The 13561-nt window shown below is 39.8% G+C and overlaps 2 protein-coding genes across 7 annotated transcripts; one reads left to right on the plus strand and one right to left on the minus strand.

Annotated features, from left to right (window-relative positions):
• The first annotated feature begins 40 nt into the window (after positions 1–40).
• On the plus strand, positions 41–8388 carry LOC109487072 (DNA damage-regulated autophagy modulator protein 2-like). 6 transcript variants are annotated; one of them, XM_019791027.1, is made up of 9 exons: positions 1033–1311; positions 2551–2565; positions 3211–3312; positions 3776–3829; positions 4251–4318; positions 5621–5748; positions 6171–6348; positions 7011–7185; positions 7729–8388. In XM_019791027.1, exons 1-9 carry the CDS (start codon positions 1268–1270, stop codon positions 7742–7744), a joined length of 780 nt encoding a protein of 259 aa, XP_019646586.1. In that variant the 5' UTR covers positions 1033–1267; the 3' UTR covers positions 7745–8388. The 6 variants fall into 6 exon arrangements, with proteins under 6 accessions (XP_019646587.1, XP_019646588.1, XP_019646584.1 ...); XM_019791025.1 differs by lacking the exon at positions 1033–1311 and adding an exon at positions 869–979 and having other exon boundaries at positions 7011–8388; XM_019791024.1 differs by having other exon boundaries at positions 1035–1311; positions 7011–8388.
• A 522-nt stretch (positions 8389–8910) lies between these two features.
• On the minus strand, positions 8911–13258 carry LOC109487068 (bystin-like). Its single transcript, XM_019791019.1, has 9 exons — positions 13041–13258; positions 12226–12444; positions 11710–11842; positions 11188–11327; positions 10626–10723; positions 10421–10499; positions 10129–10194; positions 9542–9750; positions 8911–9270 (listed from the first exon to the last, which is right to left on the minus strand). The coding sequence occupies exons 1-9, from the start codon at positions 13179–13181 to the stop codon at positions 8982–8984; spliced, it is 1374 nt and encodes a 457-aa protein (XP_019646578.1). The 5' UTR covers positions 13182–13258; the 3' UTR covers positions 8911–8981.
• Positions 13259–13561: the final 303 nt, after the last annotated feature.

The raw sequence follows: 13561 nt of genomic DNA on the forward strand, positions 1-13561 counted from the left end.
GTCGAAGAATAGAGTCGTCCAGAAAGGTTCAAAGGTGAAACGTCTTACGAAACGTCAAGTCGAAGTTTGCTATGGAGACATCCTGACGTCTGGCGTGAGATAGAGAGATAACAACCAGTCAAGAACAACAGGTGTGCTTTTGATGTCTTCTAACGCCTTTTATTATCTGTTCACTGTTTTGAAAAAGGCCGTTGTTATGCTATCAGACATAACGGTACACACTTATACCATGGAGGTAGAAAATAATTTTGGAGGAAGAAAATAATTTCTACCCATGCTAATACTGTATGTGACCAGGCCAGACCTAAGCTAAAGTGAGGTCATGTTGTTTTATCTCATTCCTAGATTGGGTGTTGGTCAAAAATCAATATTGGTAGTTGTATGTTTTTGTTTTCAAGTAATACGAGTACATATTTTTATATATATTTTACATACACTAGAATTTATAGCATAGCATTATTCAAGTGATAACACAAAATGTATTTATCACAAAATTTATACCCTTTGTTTTCTGGTTTCAGAAAAAGAAATCTGTAGAAAATTAAAGACGTGAGCTGTTTTGATCTCACTCAGGGCTGTTCGACAAAAATTGTTTGTAAAACATAATCCTCAGGTAAGTTATACTTATAGGGTTAACATCTCAGTGCTACTCATTAACTCATTATGCATTTATAAATGAATAAGAAGGATAAGCATCATATTTGCAAAAAAAATAAATAAACTCTTTATATAGTTCACTATTGACGGTGATGACTGATCAATAGCAGAATTACCTCAGTATGACGTTTCCCAACTCTAAAAATCAATATTTAATGATCTGACTGTGAGTGTGAGAGAAGAAAATTTGCCATATTGTCCAGGTAGGAAATATTCATAATCTTCATTGCAACTTTACTATATACAGGAGCTTTTCTAAAAAAAAATTGAGTTTGGTGGAGATGCAAGACTGGAGTAACAAAGTGGCAGATAAATCAGAAGGGTGTGTACTGTAAATTCATTTATTTCATGGTAGAATTAGGGAAAGGAATGTTTTGTAGTTAGAAGCAGGAAGAGTTAGTAGTTGAAACTATAGTACAGTAGTAATTCAGAGATGGGGTTTTCTGCGCGTGAAAAAATTGTGCGTGAATTTGGTATTGCATATTTTCTAACATATTTTGGGGACTTTGGGGTATTTTTCACTTGCAAATTTTTCACATGCAGGCAACCTGTTCTCGTAATTCATTTTAAACCCATATTTGCTGCATACTAAACTCTCTTTTTAATTACTATGCTGGTGAATCATTGGAGAAATGCAAAGAAACAGAAAACACTGTAAGTTGTGCGACTGTTTACGGTGTTTAGTTATTGACATGTGGTAAATTTACATTATCCCCTACGTATGCTGCCAGAGTTGACACAAGATAGTACTTCCGATCATTGACGTCGACTGTTGTGTTATTATGATTTGGCACTCATTGTGGGTGGGTACTCTAGGTGTTCGGTTGGGTATGCAATGTGTTTGTGGGTGAGTGTCATTACATGTTTGTGGGTAGGTGGGTTGGTTTGTAGGTGGTGGGTCGACATACTAGTAGGTATGTGTACTTATGGGTGGGTGTGATGTGTGTTTGTGGACATATTTGGTATGTGGGTATAGTTGTCAGCAACATGAAATACAACTTTGACTATTGGCACCTTAAAAGGCTTGTGCCTTTCTATGGTACTGCAGCAGAACTTTTGGGTTTTGTATCTCATGTTCTGGACATACCGTACAATTATGGTCATAGTTTTTCTGACTGTAGATATAATGTTATGGTGCTAAGAAAAGATCATGCTCCAGCACTTTGCTAATTGACTTCCTTTCAATTATTATAGGTACTCCCCAAATAGGCACTCAGCAGATAAAAAGATGATAAACTTAGTACTAGTGTAAGGCTTGTTAATTATTTAGCAGCTAAATGGAGGGTTTGACGCATGCCAGTAGAATTGACTGCCAACAAATTAAGTTAACCCTCTGACCTCCGGAGGTGTTAGCACTTATATTAATGGAGCAAATGTCCCTGAACTGACCTAACATCTGTTTGGAGTAGCTTCAGGGTCAAAGTCTAGTAGTGAAGTCATTACTATAGAGCAGAAGTAGAAAGAATTAGGTGATTATGACCATGGAGTTAAAATACAGATTTTACCTGTACCTAATCTGCAATGATCCATGTACATAGCTGGGTTTACATACATACAGGTCCATGCAGGATTCTATTTGTAAATTAACTGGTACCACCTACATTTTGAATGAAGTTAGAAATGGTTTCTGAACAGTTTTTAGTGTGATCGATATTTCCTAAAATCTGAATGGTGCAGGTAAAATTTATCTGGTGCAAGTAATTTTCAATGTTACTTGCACCAGTACAGGTATGCAGAAAGAAGTATGTACATTTCGAGCCATGTAATGTATGTGTTATAATTAATTGTGAAGGTGATGAAATAGATATTGATTGCCCATGACTAGACTTGATTTCCCAGGGTGCTAATTTACATAATGCTGTTATTTCTATCTCACCCTTTTTGCCCACACAGGGTAGGGAACATGAGGTGAGTTTAGATCTGTTCTGCACTTTTTCTTCTTGGATAAGATGCATGTTCATTTTGTTGGTAAAATAGAATGGATCATACTAGCCTTGTTGTCGGATGAAAGTTAACAAGGCTATCTGGGCTATTTTATGATGCATGACATTTAATACATGTTCATCATGTAGGACAAGACAATGCATGTGTCTGTTTAGTAAATGCATGTATGGCCACTTAAATCTTCAAGATGAAGTTTTTACATGTTGGGATACCATTGCTCGAATTGCCACCTACCTGTGCAGGTAAATCTGGGACTGTGCAGTGTGCAGGTTTTTCTTTGGTCTACCTGCACTTTACCTGTACATATGGTATTACATTTTTTTAAATGCAAATATAAGGTTATTTGGATTTTGATTTGCTGCATTGACTTTTACCACCTATGAAGCCAAAAAGAAAACATGGCCAATGGTTTCTTTTTAGTATGATCCCTCCAAAATCTGAGTGGTTCAAGTAACATTTGTCTGGTGCAGGTAATTTTCAATGTTACCTGCACCAATGCAGCTATGCTAAAAAAGTATTTTGAGCCCTTCAGTCTAGATTCAAGATGAATTTCCTGGCTAAACAATAGATCTGAAACTGATGATAACTCATTTAACTGCCACACTACAGGAACTCTGCGGGGAGAGACAGTAAGCCCAGGATGGGTTCCCATCCCTGCTGTGTGCTGCCTATCGTGGTGGGCGTCGGCACAATCATCATGTTCTTTGTATGGTAAGTATTGCAACAGTGTTTATTTTTATTTTATTCACATGAATTTTTGAGCATTGGATAGGAAGCACTTGTTGTGCTTATGTGAATCCGCTGCTCATAAAACATAATACAAATGTAAACATAAAGATGACATGAAGTATAACATAAACATAAAATGAAAGTGGCTGGCGCACCAATACCTATAGCATAATATTAATGAGATTGGTCAAATCTTCCAGAGTGGTGGATATAGTATTAGTTGAACACAATATCAAAGATACGGCAGTTGGTAGGGTATGGGAGGGAGGGGCTACCCGTAAGAAGTAAAGTAACAGTGTTAGAACAGAAACAAGTAGAAAACAAGTAGAAAAAAGTAGTTATCTCTGGAGTAGTAATATCTTTGGATATCTTTTACAGTATTCCCAGTATTTTGATTAGGTAAAGTTACAACTCGTCATAATTCCTTTTTCCTTTTTTTTTACAGCTATGTCATTGCAGTCAACAACAATCACACTGTAAGAAACTTCCCTTTTATAAGGTAAGTCAGCAGGACTGTATCTAATAGTCTTCCAATCCTTTTAAATTATTGCTTAAGTACCCGTATGCATCCTTCACCAATATATTAGTGGTACCTTTATAAGAAGGGGGATCCACTTTTGTGGAAATGGGCATGGTGGTCCTGTATCTTTTGATTACATCTGACATCATGATGTTTTACATCATTATAATAAGGTTTTGCATAGATAATCATCTTGCAACAAGGTACTCGGAGAAAAAAATTAAGCTATACATAACTCTAAATAGTATCTTTAAGAGACCTCCAACAGTCACCCCTTTATGCCACCCCCAACTACTTAGAACCCAAACTAACATGTTTGAGTGACAAATGATGCTGTTTTCAGGTTCAGCCACAACACTCAAAGATCATGATTCAGTGATATTTTTTTCCTGTCCCACAGTGACACAGGAGTGTACCCTCCGGAGAGTGGAATCTTCACCATGGCTCTCAACCTGTCTGCATTTGGAGGTACAAACATGTTCTCGTATTTGCACATGTTTACATGTATGTACTAGAGTTACAAAATGTAGGTCCCACAGAAACCAGTCTAAAGACTGATGGGAGTACTCACCTGTTCCCAACACGAATAAATAGATCTCTATGCTTGGTTTGCATTTTTCTACCTCCATGGTTTGGGGAGTTCCAATTTTTGAAATTCAGTTATATTGCATTTGATCATGACCTGGCAATGCTTACACGTTACAATAGTTACTGCATTTAAGTCTGCAGTTTCCTACCTGACAAAAGAATGTTTTGCTACCTCAGTGGTAGAGATACTGGTAATGTTCTATATGTACTTCAAAAGAGCCAAAAAGTAGCCAAAGCCAGTCACCAGCCAGCCACAATGACCTGCACTGTATTCCAGGATGATCCTCTGACCCCGTGCCTGAGCCCTCAACTTAATGAGGTTTGACACTATGACCCTGTTCATACCAGACTTATATTTAGCGGTTTCAACCGGTTTTTCAAAAACCGGTTTTTATTTAACCTGGTGTGAACGCAAATTAACCGGTTTTTTAGGGGTTTAAATCCGATTTTCAAAAACCACCTCGGGAGGTGGTTTTGAGGGGTTTTCCACCGAAAAACCTGGTCTGAACGCTAAGGGTTTATTGAACCGGTTTTTGCGTCATAATTCTGGGGTCACGGGGTCAGCATCCTGGCCGTGTGCGACCTCCAAGCTTTTTTGATCGTGCTGTTTAGACCGTTTCCACTGTTTTTCCACGGTTTCTCTTCATTTTTACGATGGAATCAGCCAACGCAACCTGGTCGGTGGACGAGACGCTCCCGATACGTATTTTTGGAGAGCAGGAGTTGATCGCCAAATTCGAAAAAGCTGGGGGGAGGGCTCTATTGAGGTCTACCGAAACAAAAATGTTGGAGGAGCCTGGTAATGGCCGATTAACCGGATATTCGCTGGACAGGGTTTTTGAAAAACCGGTTTTGTAAGTCTGGTGTGAACGCGACGGGTTTTTGCCGGGTTAATTATTTAGCGGTTTCAACCGGTTTATATAAGTCTGGTATGAACAGGGTCTATGACAAAGAAGAAGAAGAAAGAGCAGACATATCCATGTAATATGTATGCTACACATTGTAGAAAGTGGCATGTCAACTTGGTAGACCATTTGTCACATCAAACAATCACTGCAGTACCTAAATCTATACCTAGCCTACAAACCTCATGCTAGACACGTTCTTGTTGTTTTCCCTCATTGAATTCTACTATTAAGGGGGAGATTTTATCATGCTCTCCAATGTTTCTGTCCCTCCCAGGTCTTGTGCTGATGTACCTGAGGTATTGTTACATCTCACAATGTGACGGTCCGGCCAAACTTAACAAGTTCACTTTGGGCTGTGGTGTTCTTGTCTGCCTCGGTCTGATGATGGTCGGTGCCTTTCAGGTATGGCTTTAGTCCTCACTGTTAATTGGACACAAATTTTACATGACATATTTTAACCATTGCAAGAAAATTTAATGCTATATGAGTGCAAGACAATATTTTCTTGATAGTGTTTTAAGTTCTGTATACAAAACCGTTAATGTGCAACATGTACAGTTGTACATGTATTTGCCCTTGTGTTCCTTTCAAGAATTTGTAAATTGATTGCAATTTAGTTACATTTTCACTGCGAAAGTTAAATGAATTCATCTTGAGTCTTGAGTATTTTATCTATGTCACAACTACTCTAGAAAACATGGCACATTCTATCGAACTTGTAGAAGCCCATGTGATAACTATCTGAATTTTTTGTAACTGCTCAGTCCAAAATCTTGTTCATGTATCAGACTATTGTACAACTTGTCCTCCTGTGTATCTTCCAGTGGGCGACCATGTTGTATCCCCACATGGTGGGTGCTGTGATGGCCTTTGCCCTGGGTATTGTGTACATCTGGCTGGACACCATCATCAGCTACAAGCTCCGGCCACTGTCCACCGGCATATGGGCCTTCAGGATACGGCTGTTGGTGTCTACCCTCGCTACAGTGAGCGGCGGTGTCAGTATCCTTTAAACGTTGGTACCTTTACAGTTAGTAGAACTTTTATTCATCAATCAGTGACTGTTTTGAAAGGTAAAACACGTACCTAATTTTCGATGTCGACTGTACATCCTGTTCACTGTCACTGATTGATGAATGTTGCACTATTAAACTGTTAATCTTACGTGACTGATGAACCTCTTCAATGAAGGTTATGTTTTCAGTAGTGTGTGTGGTTTGATAGCATACATCAAGTTACCTGTAGCCAGGATTTTGCTAAGGGGGGTTCTTCTTACTATCTGAGGGACCAGCGAGTGCTGTTGGTGCAAGCTTCTTAGGGAAGAAAATTTTGAAAATTGAACCTTAAGCTGCTGGCATTTTGTGTGTTTTTGAGGGGATTTCAAGAAAAAGTGAGAGACATTCACACAACTGAGCGTGTGTGTGGGGGGGTGGGGGGATCTTCAGAGTTTTAAAAATGGTGCCAGTGGCAAACAATAATAAAAAAAAGCACCCTGTTAGACACAAATGTCACCACAAGAGCCACAAAGTCAACATACATGTACCAGGCTGTTTAATGTTTCAAACAATGAATTTTCTTAGTACATCAAACACAAAACCCCCACAAAATTTACTTTGTGAGGCCTTAAGGCAAGACAACTTTGTTCCTTAACGAGTATGTACCAGTGTTTGTGTTTGGTGGGATTATCTTCTCCACAGATAACTACCTGTACGAGGTTCGTCTGGCTGCGGTGGGCGGTGAGTGGGCCCTGGGGATCGGACTTCTCCTCTACATCATCACGCTGTGTGCCGAGATCAGGACAGTCAAGAGGATCGCCGTCATTATGGACATCTCGGGAAGGTTCGATGTGTCCAACTCCCACGAGTTAAGGGCTTCCAGGGTTTTCGCTAACCGTGATTTAATCCCTGAGTAAAGTTACTGCAGTAGCAAAGATCCTCTATACCTCATTTCTGGACCACAGAGTTTTAGAGTTTTCTCCTATCTTTCCTTTCTTTTCAATTCTCAACAATATTATTAGACCTCTAGTATTAAAGAACAAAATCTAGGGTACCAAATCTAGACTTAAGAATTTAAATTTGTTTTTTGTGTGCCAAAGAAATTTTTCCAAGAACTGGATAAGACAATGTCATATTGTCATAAGTTTATACATGTACCTGTTTTTTTTAATTTCTGTATCTTCAAAAAGACATACAGGATCACCAATGGCTGCCAAAAATCTTAAGGTTGTACATCCATTTCATTAGTTCACTTATATCCTACTTTTTAGGAAATACCATGGCTGGGTCTGAATGGCAGTGTACTTTACTAGTATGGTGAAAGAGCACAATATTGCTGGATCAAAGACTTTTATGTTGATGTCAGCTCTGTATATTTGTGTTTCAGTACCTTGTTCTTGTGACTGGAAAGAAATGGATCAGCGAAAAGTATGGGGAGTCACTCTTTTTGTGGATAGTTGTGTGATAGCTCAGCTTTTTTATTTTTTCAAATTCTCCATGGTCTTGTCTTCCATTTATTTTCTAGCAACAATTGCAATGTATGAAACCTGCTGCTATTCATGACATTGGGCCACTTATAATAAGTGTATTGATGACAAGAACATGTGTGCTGTGAATCTTGTATGTGGAAAAAAATTATGGTGCTGTTTCTAAAATGTTGCTCAAAAAATTTGCTATTAAACTATCAATAAATAGTGGAAATTTAAGTACAAGTTGATAACATGTTTATCAAACAATTGCCAATTATTCAAAATAACGATTACATTTTACTATTTAGTGTCATAACCAAGATGTGATATTTTTGTGTGCCCTTAAGTTTAAGTTTAATCCTTTTAATTTGCTTCCTGCTGCTGTTTGAGATTGTTGTTAATTGTTACTTGAATGAGATTGATAGAAATGTGTGGAAATGTCGAAGTACACAAGTACATGCATTATGTTATCATTGCAAAGCCAAAGTACATGTACTTTTATAGTATCTTTGGCACCTATGGTATGTATGGCAGTACATATTGTTGTCTATAATTCTTCCTGGCATCAACAGACAAAGCCGTCAGTGAAGTCAGGATGAAGAAGCTGTATTTATACCAATACTCAGCTCGTACAATACATTACATGTATTATGTTCTGTATATACATGTACATTGAAATTGTGACAATGTATTCTATACTACAAGTACATGTAGTATGGTGTCTGTCTGTTAAGAGAGAATGTGAATTTTCTATTGTGGTGTCATAATTGTCAAATTTATATGAACTGAATGTTGCAGAACAGATCAACTATGATATAAAATCAAAATTAAAAAAAAAAGAGAAGAAAATTGCCAACACATCTTCAGTCCTATTCTGGCTTTGACTCTTCAATATTAGAGCCTGTTTTCAAGTACATGCACATTTAGACATATGCACATGATATATGATACAGTTTTATTCAGTTACCTACGATATCTATCCTTTCGTATAATGAATGGCATGTAAGTTTCTGTACTCCATACAGAACTCAAGTTTTTAATTCTGTGCTCCAAAAATAACAAGCACTCCTTTTATGTCCTTCACAGTTCAATAATTTGACAAGTTGACAAGCTGGGTGCTCCTTAGATTTGGAAAGTGAACTTCCAAATTTGACCACTTCTGTGTTGTACTTTAATCCATCTCTGCAAAGTGCACAGTTCTAGAAGAAGCTCCAGCCAATGAGGACGCTCCTTTCATTGGCACTGCGGCTGCCATTGGCTCGTCGGTTTCCTGGTCACGACACTTGGAGTTGAGGAGTTCCCTGCGGATCTCTGGCGTGATCTGTTCGTGCGTCTGGGCACGGAGCAGGTCGATGATGGCTTCCTTCTGCTCGCTGGCCAGGTCCTCCTTGTAGCGCTGTACGAAGGTCAGCAGGCACTGGTGCCACAGGACAGGGAGCTGTCTCCTGTCACTCACAAACCTGAGGGGCAACAAAAGTGATGAAATCATAATCAATAGATTATCATATGTGGAATTGCTATTGCAAATTTTATATTATTAATGCCTATAGTTGCAATCAATCATTTGAGCAAGAAGACTCTTTACACAACCAAGTCTTTTAATCAGCTGATGTTTCGGTGACCGTCTGATACCTTTCCTCAGGGCAAGGTACATTCATTACAAAGCTTTGGTGTCTTTAATTCCATTAACATCTGAAAAGGCTACTTAAAAAGTAGTGCATAAAGACTCACCTTAGGAAGTGAAAGACCATAGCATCCACCACTCTGAACGGCAGAGCGTACTTCTTGTCCAGTAGGACCCTCAGGAAGATGCTATTCGCGCCGTTGTAGTCCATCTCCGCGATTTTCAACATGGCGGCACTGGAGTGGAGGACGGGGATGGAGGTCTTGGCGAGCACGCTGCTCACGATGATGGCTTCTCGTAGCGTACATGTACCACTCTGGGAGAATGGTGGAAATGTCAGTCTACTGTTCTCCTTGTAATAAAGAGTTTCAGTCCTTCCCCAGCCTTCACAAAACAAGGCGGCAACAGGCAAAATTCACCGCCTACTAAAATTTTTGCGCTGCCTACTTTTGTGTAAATTTAAGAAAAAATTGTAGTCTCCATTACAAACTCCTTCTTGGTTCGCCTGCTACTTTCTTATTTCAGCCACCTACTCTCATGGTGTGTGTTCAACTCCCATACTCTTAAGTGCATGTGCCTTTTGTGAAGTCTCTCAGAACTGACTCGGCCGGAATCGAACCACCTATCTCCTTCATGCTACTGTAACAAGAAAAAGATGAAGAAGCTACTGTACCTTGAAGGAAACTTCACTTACCTCACACAAAGGCAGCAGAATTCCCTTCATGAAAGCTGCTGGCTTAAACAAAGCCTTTTTCAGTGCCTGAAACAAGATGAAGTTTGTCTTTTTAGCATCATGATACATGTATCACTCACACTTTACAGAAGAAAACAAACTTTTTCACATCATGGATGTGGATCAAAGTCTTACAGATACATTTAGTTCTGTACTAGTAATAGGATGGCAGTCTGCAAACAAAGAAAGCCTACTTTTTGTACCAAAAGAAATCCTCTAAGACTTCATTTTACTCATACAGTTTGATACTTACCATGTACAGGTGAAAGTTCAATCTCTTAAACTCTGTGATGTCATCACGGACTCTTGGAAGAAGGACGAGGTTGAAAAACCTGGGAAAACAGGAAAGTCCAAACCTTAGAAAATCATATCATGTGAGTGACCAATGAGGAAATAAGAGAAATGAGGAACATACATGTAACTTGCATATTCCGGGCGAATATGTGAGTTGGGTTTACCTCTGTGCCATCTTGGCATTAAGGTTGGAAGTGAAGATACGTGTGGCTTGGTACATGGCTGCAGCAGTCCAAGTTTCAGGCTCAGTGATGTACAGAATCTGAGATGCATGGAAAACAACTTCCATGTAATTCACAAATAAGGCTGTGTACTACTGGAAAAGGTACAGAGATTGAGATATCTGCACCTAAACAAGCTTGGCCTATTACATGTATACATGTATTTGTAAGTTTCACATGTAGCCAACTGTCTTTTTTTACTATTTTAGTGCTAAGTTGTAATTACTGATCATGAGATGGGATTTATCTTTTAGTGTAATGACCCAATATTCTGGTAAGGTTCTACCATTCCCTTAGGGGGAACTGCAACAGACCAGAATATTGGGTCATTACATTAACTTATTCTCATTCACTTTTGCTTATTCAGGTACAGGAAATTCAGCTCCAGACTTGTACCAAAATAATTTTACAGGTACATCTACAGGAATAATCTATTAGTAATGATAAACAATCCTACACCCAAACCTTCATCTCAAATGATACCATATCCTGTAATAATTCTCACCTGTTCCCAGTTGGCCAGTGCAGGGATGATCTTGAAGGCCTTGGGGAGTTTCCCGCTCCGATAGCGACACAGAATCTGCCGAACGTCCTTGTACACCCTGACTACCCTCTCGTCAAGGTCAGGCATAGGGAGGCTGCCATCTTTGATAACAAGGACACATAAAATTAGCTTTCTTCAAACCTTCCAAAGAAATCTCAAAGAAAGAGACCAGGACAACGATCTGTATCTGTATAGCCGGTATAACCACCATCAGCATAACACACCAGCTTTTCAGGCACGAGGGGCGGCGGCAGCTAGCTATATTACACCGAAGCACTCAATCTTTGCACATTTAACTGCAGGAGTTGTTTAAAGCTTTCTAGTGATGTCCCCAAACTGTGCTTGGTGGCAAACGATAGTTCTTGGACACCTCAATGCTTGATAAGTCTGATATTTGAAGGCATCACTGTTTCTTGTTTTTTTCTGAGCTGAGTTAAACTTTCAGTGAAAGGAAATCATGAGGAGTTGGTGTGGTGACCTTACCTGACCTCTGGCTGGCCAGCTCTGTTTTCCTCTCCGTGATCTTCTCCATGATGATGTCGGCGAGCGTTCGGCGTACGGGCGGGTTAGCAGACATGAACAGTTCCAACGCCTTCTCATCATCTTCATCAACCTCCTACAGGCACACAAGTCAACAATATATTACTATCATATATTACATGTAACATTATCATCATCATCATATAATGAGAAGTTTAAGTCAAATTCTTGCCCGAGAATTTTTTGTAAATAACTTGAATTTGTTTAAATGAACAATTTAACATATGACTAGTTTAGAATTAGATGCTGGCTCTAACTTACTGGGTTTGACTTTTTTTGCAGCAGTGGAAGACAAACGATTCTACTTTTCTGTAATGAGTGAGTTCTGTGATGTTATTGTTAAGTGGAGAATAGTGTAATTAGGACAGAATTTGGTGGTTTTCCAAAGACTTCAAATTCAATGAATTCAAAAGACATAATGAAAAGATGTAACGTTACATCATGGATGATGATACTCACCACCTCCTGATAGTCGTACTGCTCATCCTCGGTCCTCTCCTCTTCATCCTCCTCCTCCTCCTCAGAGTCATCCTCGGCCGTGGACGGTCCCCCGAGTGTCACCGTCTTCTCGGCGGCAGACTTCCTCCCCTTCCTCACCACTCCATGCTCCTCCTCCAACTCCTCCTGCTGTCTCCTGGCCTGCTGGAGAATCTTCCTGGACAGGTTCTTGTCTACAAACTGGTGGCAGAAGAGAGAACTCATTCATGGAGGCCCGCATGCCCTTTTCCGTAGAGCGTAATCGGCCGTTTTAATTCTATGTAGAGTGTAGATGAATTCAACTTGGAGCGTGGCGCATTTTGCATAGAGCATAATTCGCCACTTTAATTTTGTAGTTTTGGGAATTTATCGTTATTCAGCGTAATACGTAGCCGGCTCTCAAAATTTAGTGTAGAGCGGCCCAGTCTCGTAGCTCTTCATAGAGTAACTGTAATACCACACAACTTGAAATGTCAGTATCCACTGAGCCACACCAATACTACAAGTCAACATGACCCTCCTAAGCGCCATATGAGTATGACAATATTATGAGTTGAAGATACAGGTTTGTTTGCTTTTCAGAATTTTGAGCAGAATAAAAGGGCAAATTCAAGAGTAGAGTAGAGTAACATCTACGGCCAGGTAGGACGTCAGTCAAGTTATGGACTGTAAATGTTTCAACATGTTCTTGCACTACACGTTGTAGTTTTTAACCATGTGTACCAGAAAAAGAGGACTGACTATGATAAAAATGCCCCCCTCCCCCTTTAAAATACCAAGTGCCAACATCTACCCACCGACTCTTCCGGCTCCTCGGCGGCTTTCCGTTCCTTCGTCCTCTGCGAGGGTCTCACGGACTGGTCCTCGACGATCTGCTCGGCAAGCGACCCCGCATGTTGCTCTGTTTTGAGCCGCTTTACCTTCTTAACTTTCCCCATTTTTTGTACAGACGAATTTTCCGATCGTCGCAACGTGCTGTGTTGACCTCTGACCCAACCTCGGTCTTGTGGTTTAATCGAGTGACGCTAGGGGTCGCTTTTTGGCGAGACGTCAGGGGCGGAGGCATTTGTGTACGTACTACGATCGCTTAAAAGAATTCATTCCCTAGGGAATTGCTTTTGAGGTAGCCTTCGGCCATGTGGTCTTTGGACCGAGAAGTTAAGGTCTTTTTTAGCTAACCCTAATTTAGGATTATGTAACCCTTAATTAGGGTTAGCTAGCCCTAAATTAGGGATGCATAACCCTAATTTCGGGTTACTGGTATGTACCCTAATTTAGGGTTAGCTAACCCTAATTTTGCTACCCCGATCTTCCCCTT

This window comes from Branchiostoma belcheri, unplaced genomic scaffold (genome assembly GCF_001625305.1).
Source record: "Branchiostoma belcheri isolate BF01 breed outbred unplaced genomic scaffold, Haploidv18h27 scaffold85, whole genome shotgun sequence".
Taxonomy (NCBI): Eukaryota; Metazoa; Chordata; class Leptocardii; order Amphioxiformes; family Branchiostomatidae; genus Branchiostoma; species Branchiostoma belcheri.

Excerpts from the sequence above, each read along its gene's own strand:
- LOC109487072 (XM_019791024.1), top strand. The coding sequence starts at position 1,268 with ATGCTGGTGAATCATTGGAGAAATGCAAAGAAACAGAAAACACT. Across the intron at positions 3,313-3,775 it reads ATCATCATGTTCTTTGTATG|CTATGTCATTGCAGTCAACA; the intron begins GTAAGTATTGCA and ends TTTTTTTTACAG. Across the intron at positions 5,749-6,170 it reads TGATGGTCGGTGCCTTTCAG|TGGGCGACCATGTTGTATCC; the intron begins GTATGGCTTTAG and ends TGTATCTTCCAG.
- LOC109487068 (XM_019791019.1), bottom strand. The coding sequence starts at position 13,181 with ATGGGGAAAGTTAAGAAGGTAAAGCGGCTCAAAACAGAGCAACATGCG. Across the intron at positions 11,843-12,225 it reads AGTACGACTATCAGGAGGTG|GAGGTTGATGAAGATGATGA; the intron begins GTGAGTATCATC and ends GTGTGCCTGTAG. Across the intron at positions 11,328-11,709 it reads GCTGGCCAGCCAGAGGTCAG|ATGGCAGCCTCCCTATGCCT; the intron begins GTAAGGTCACCA and ends TTGTTATCAAAG.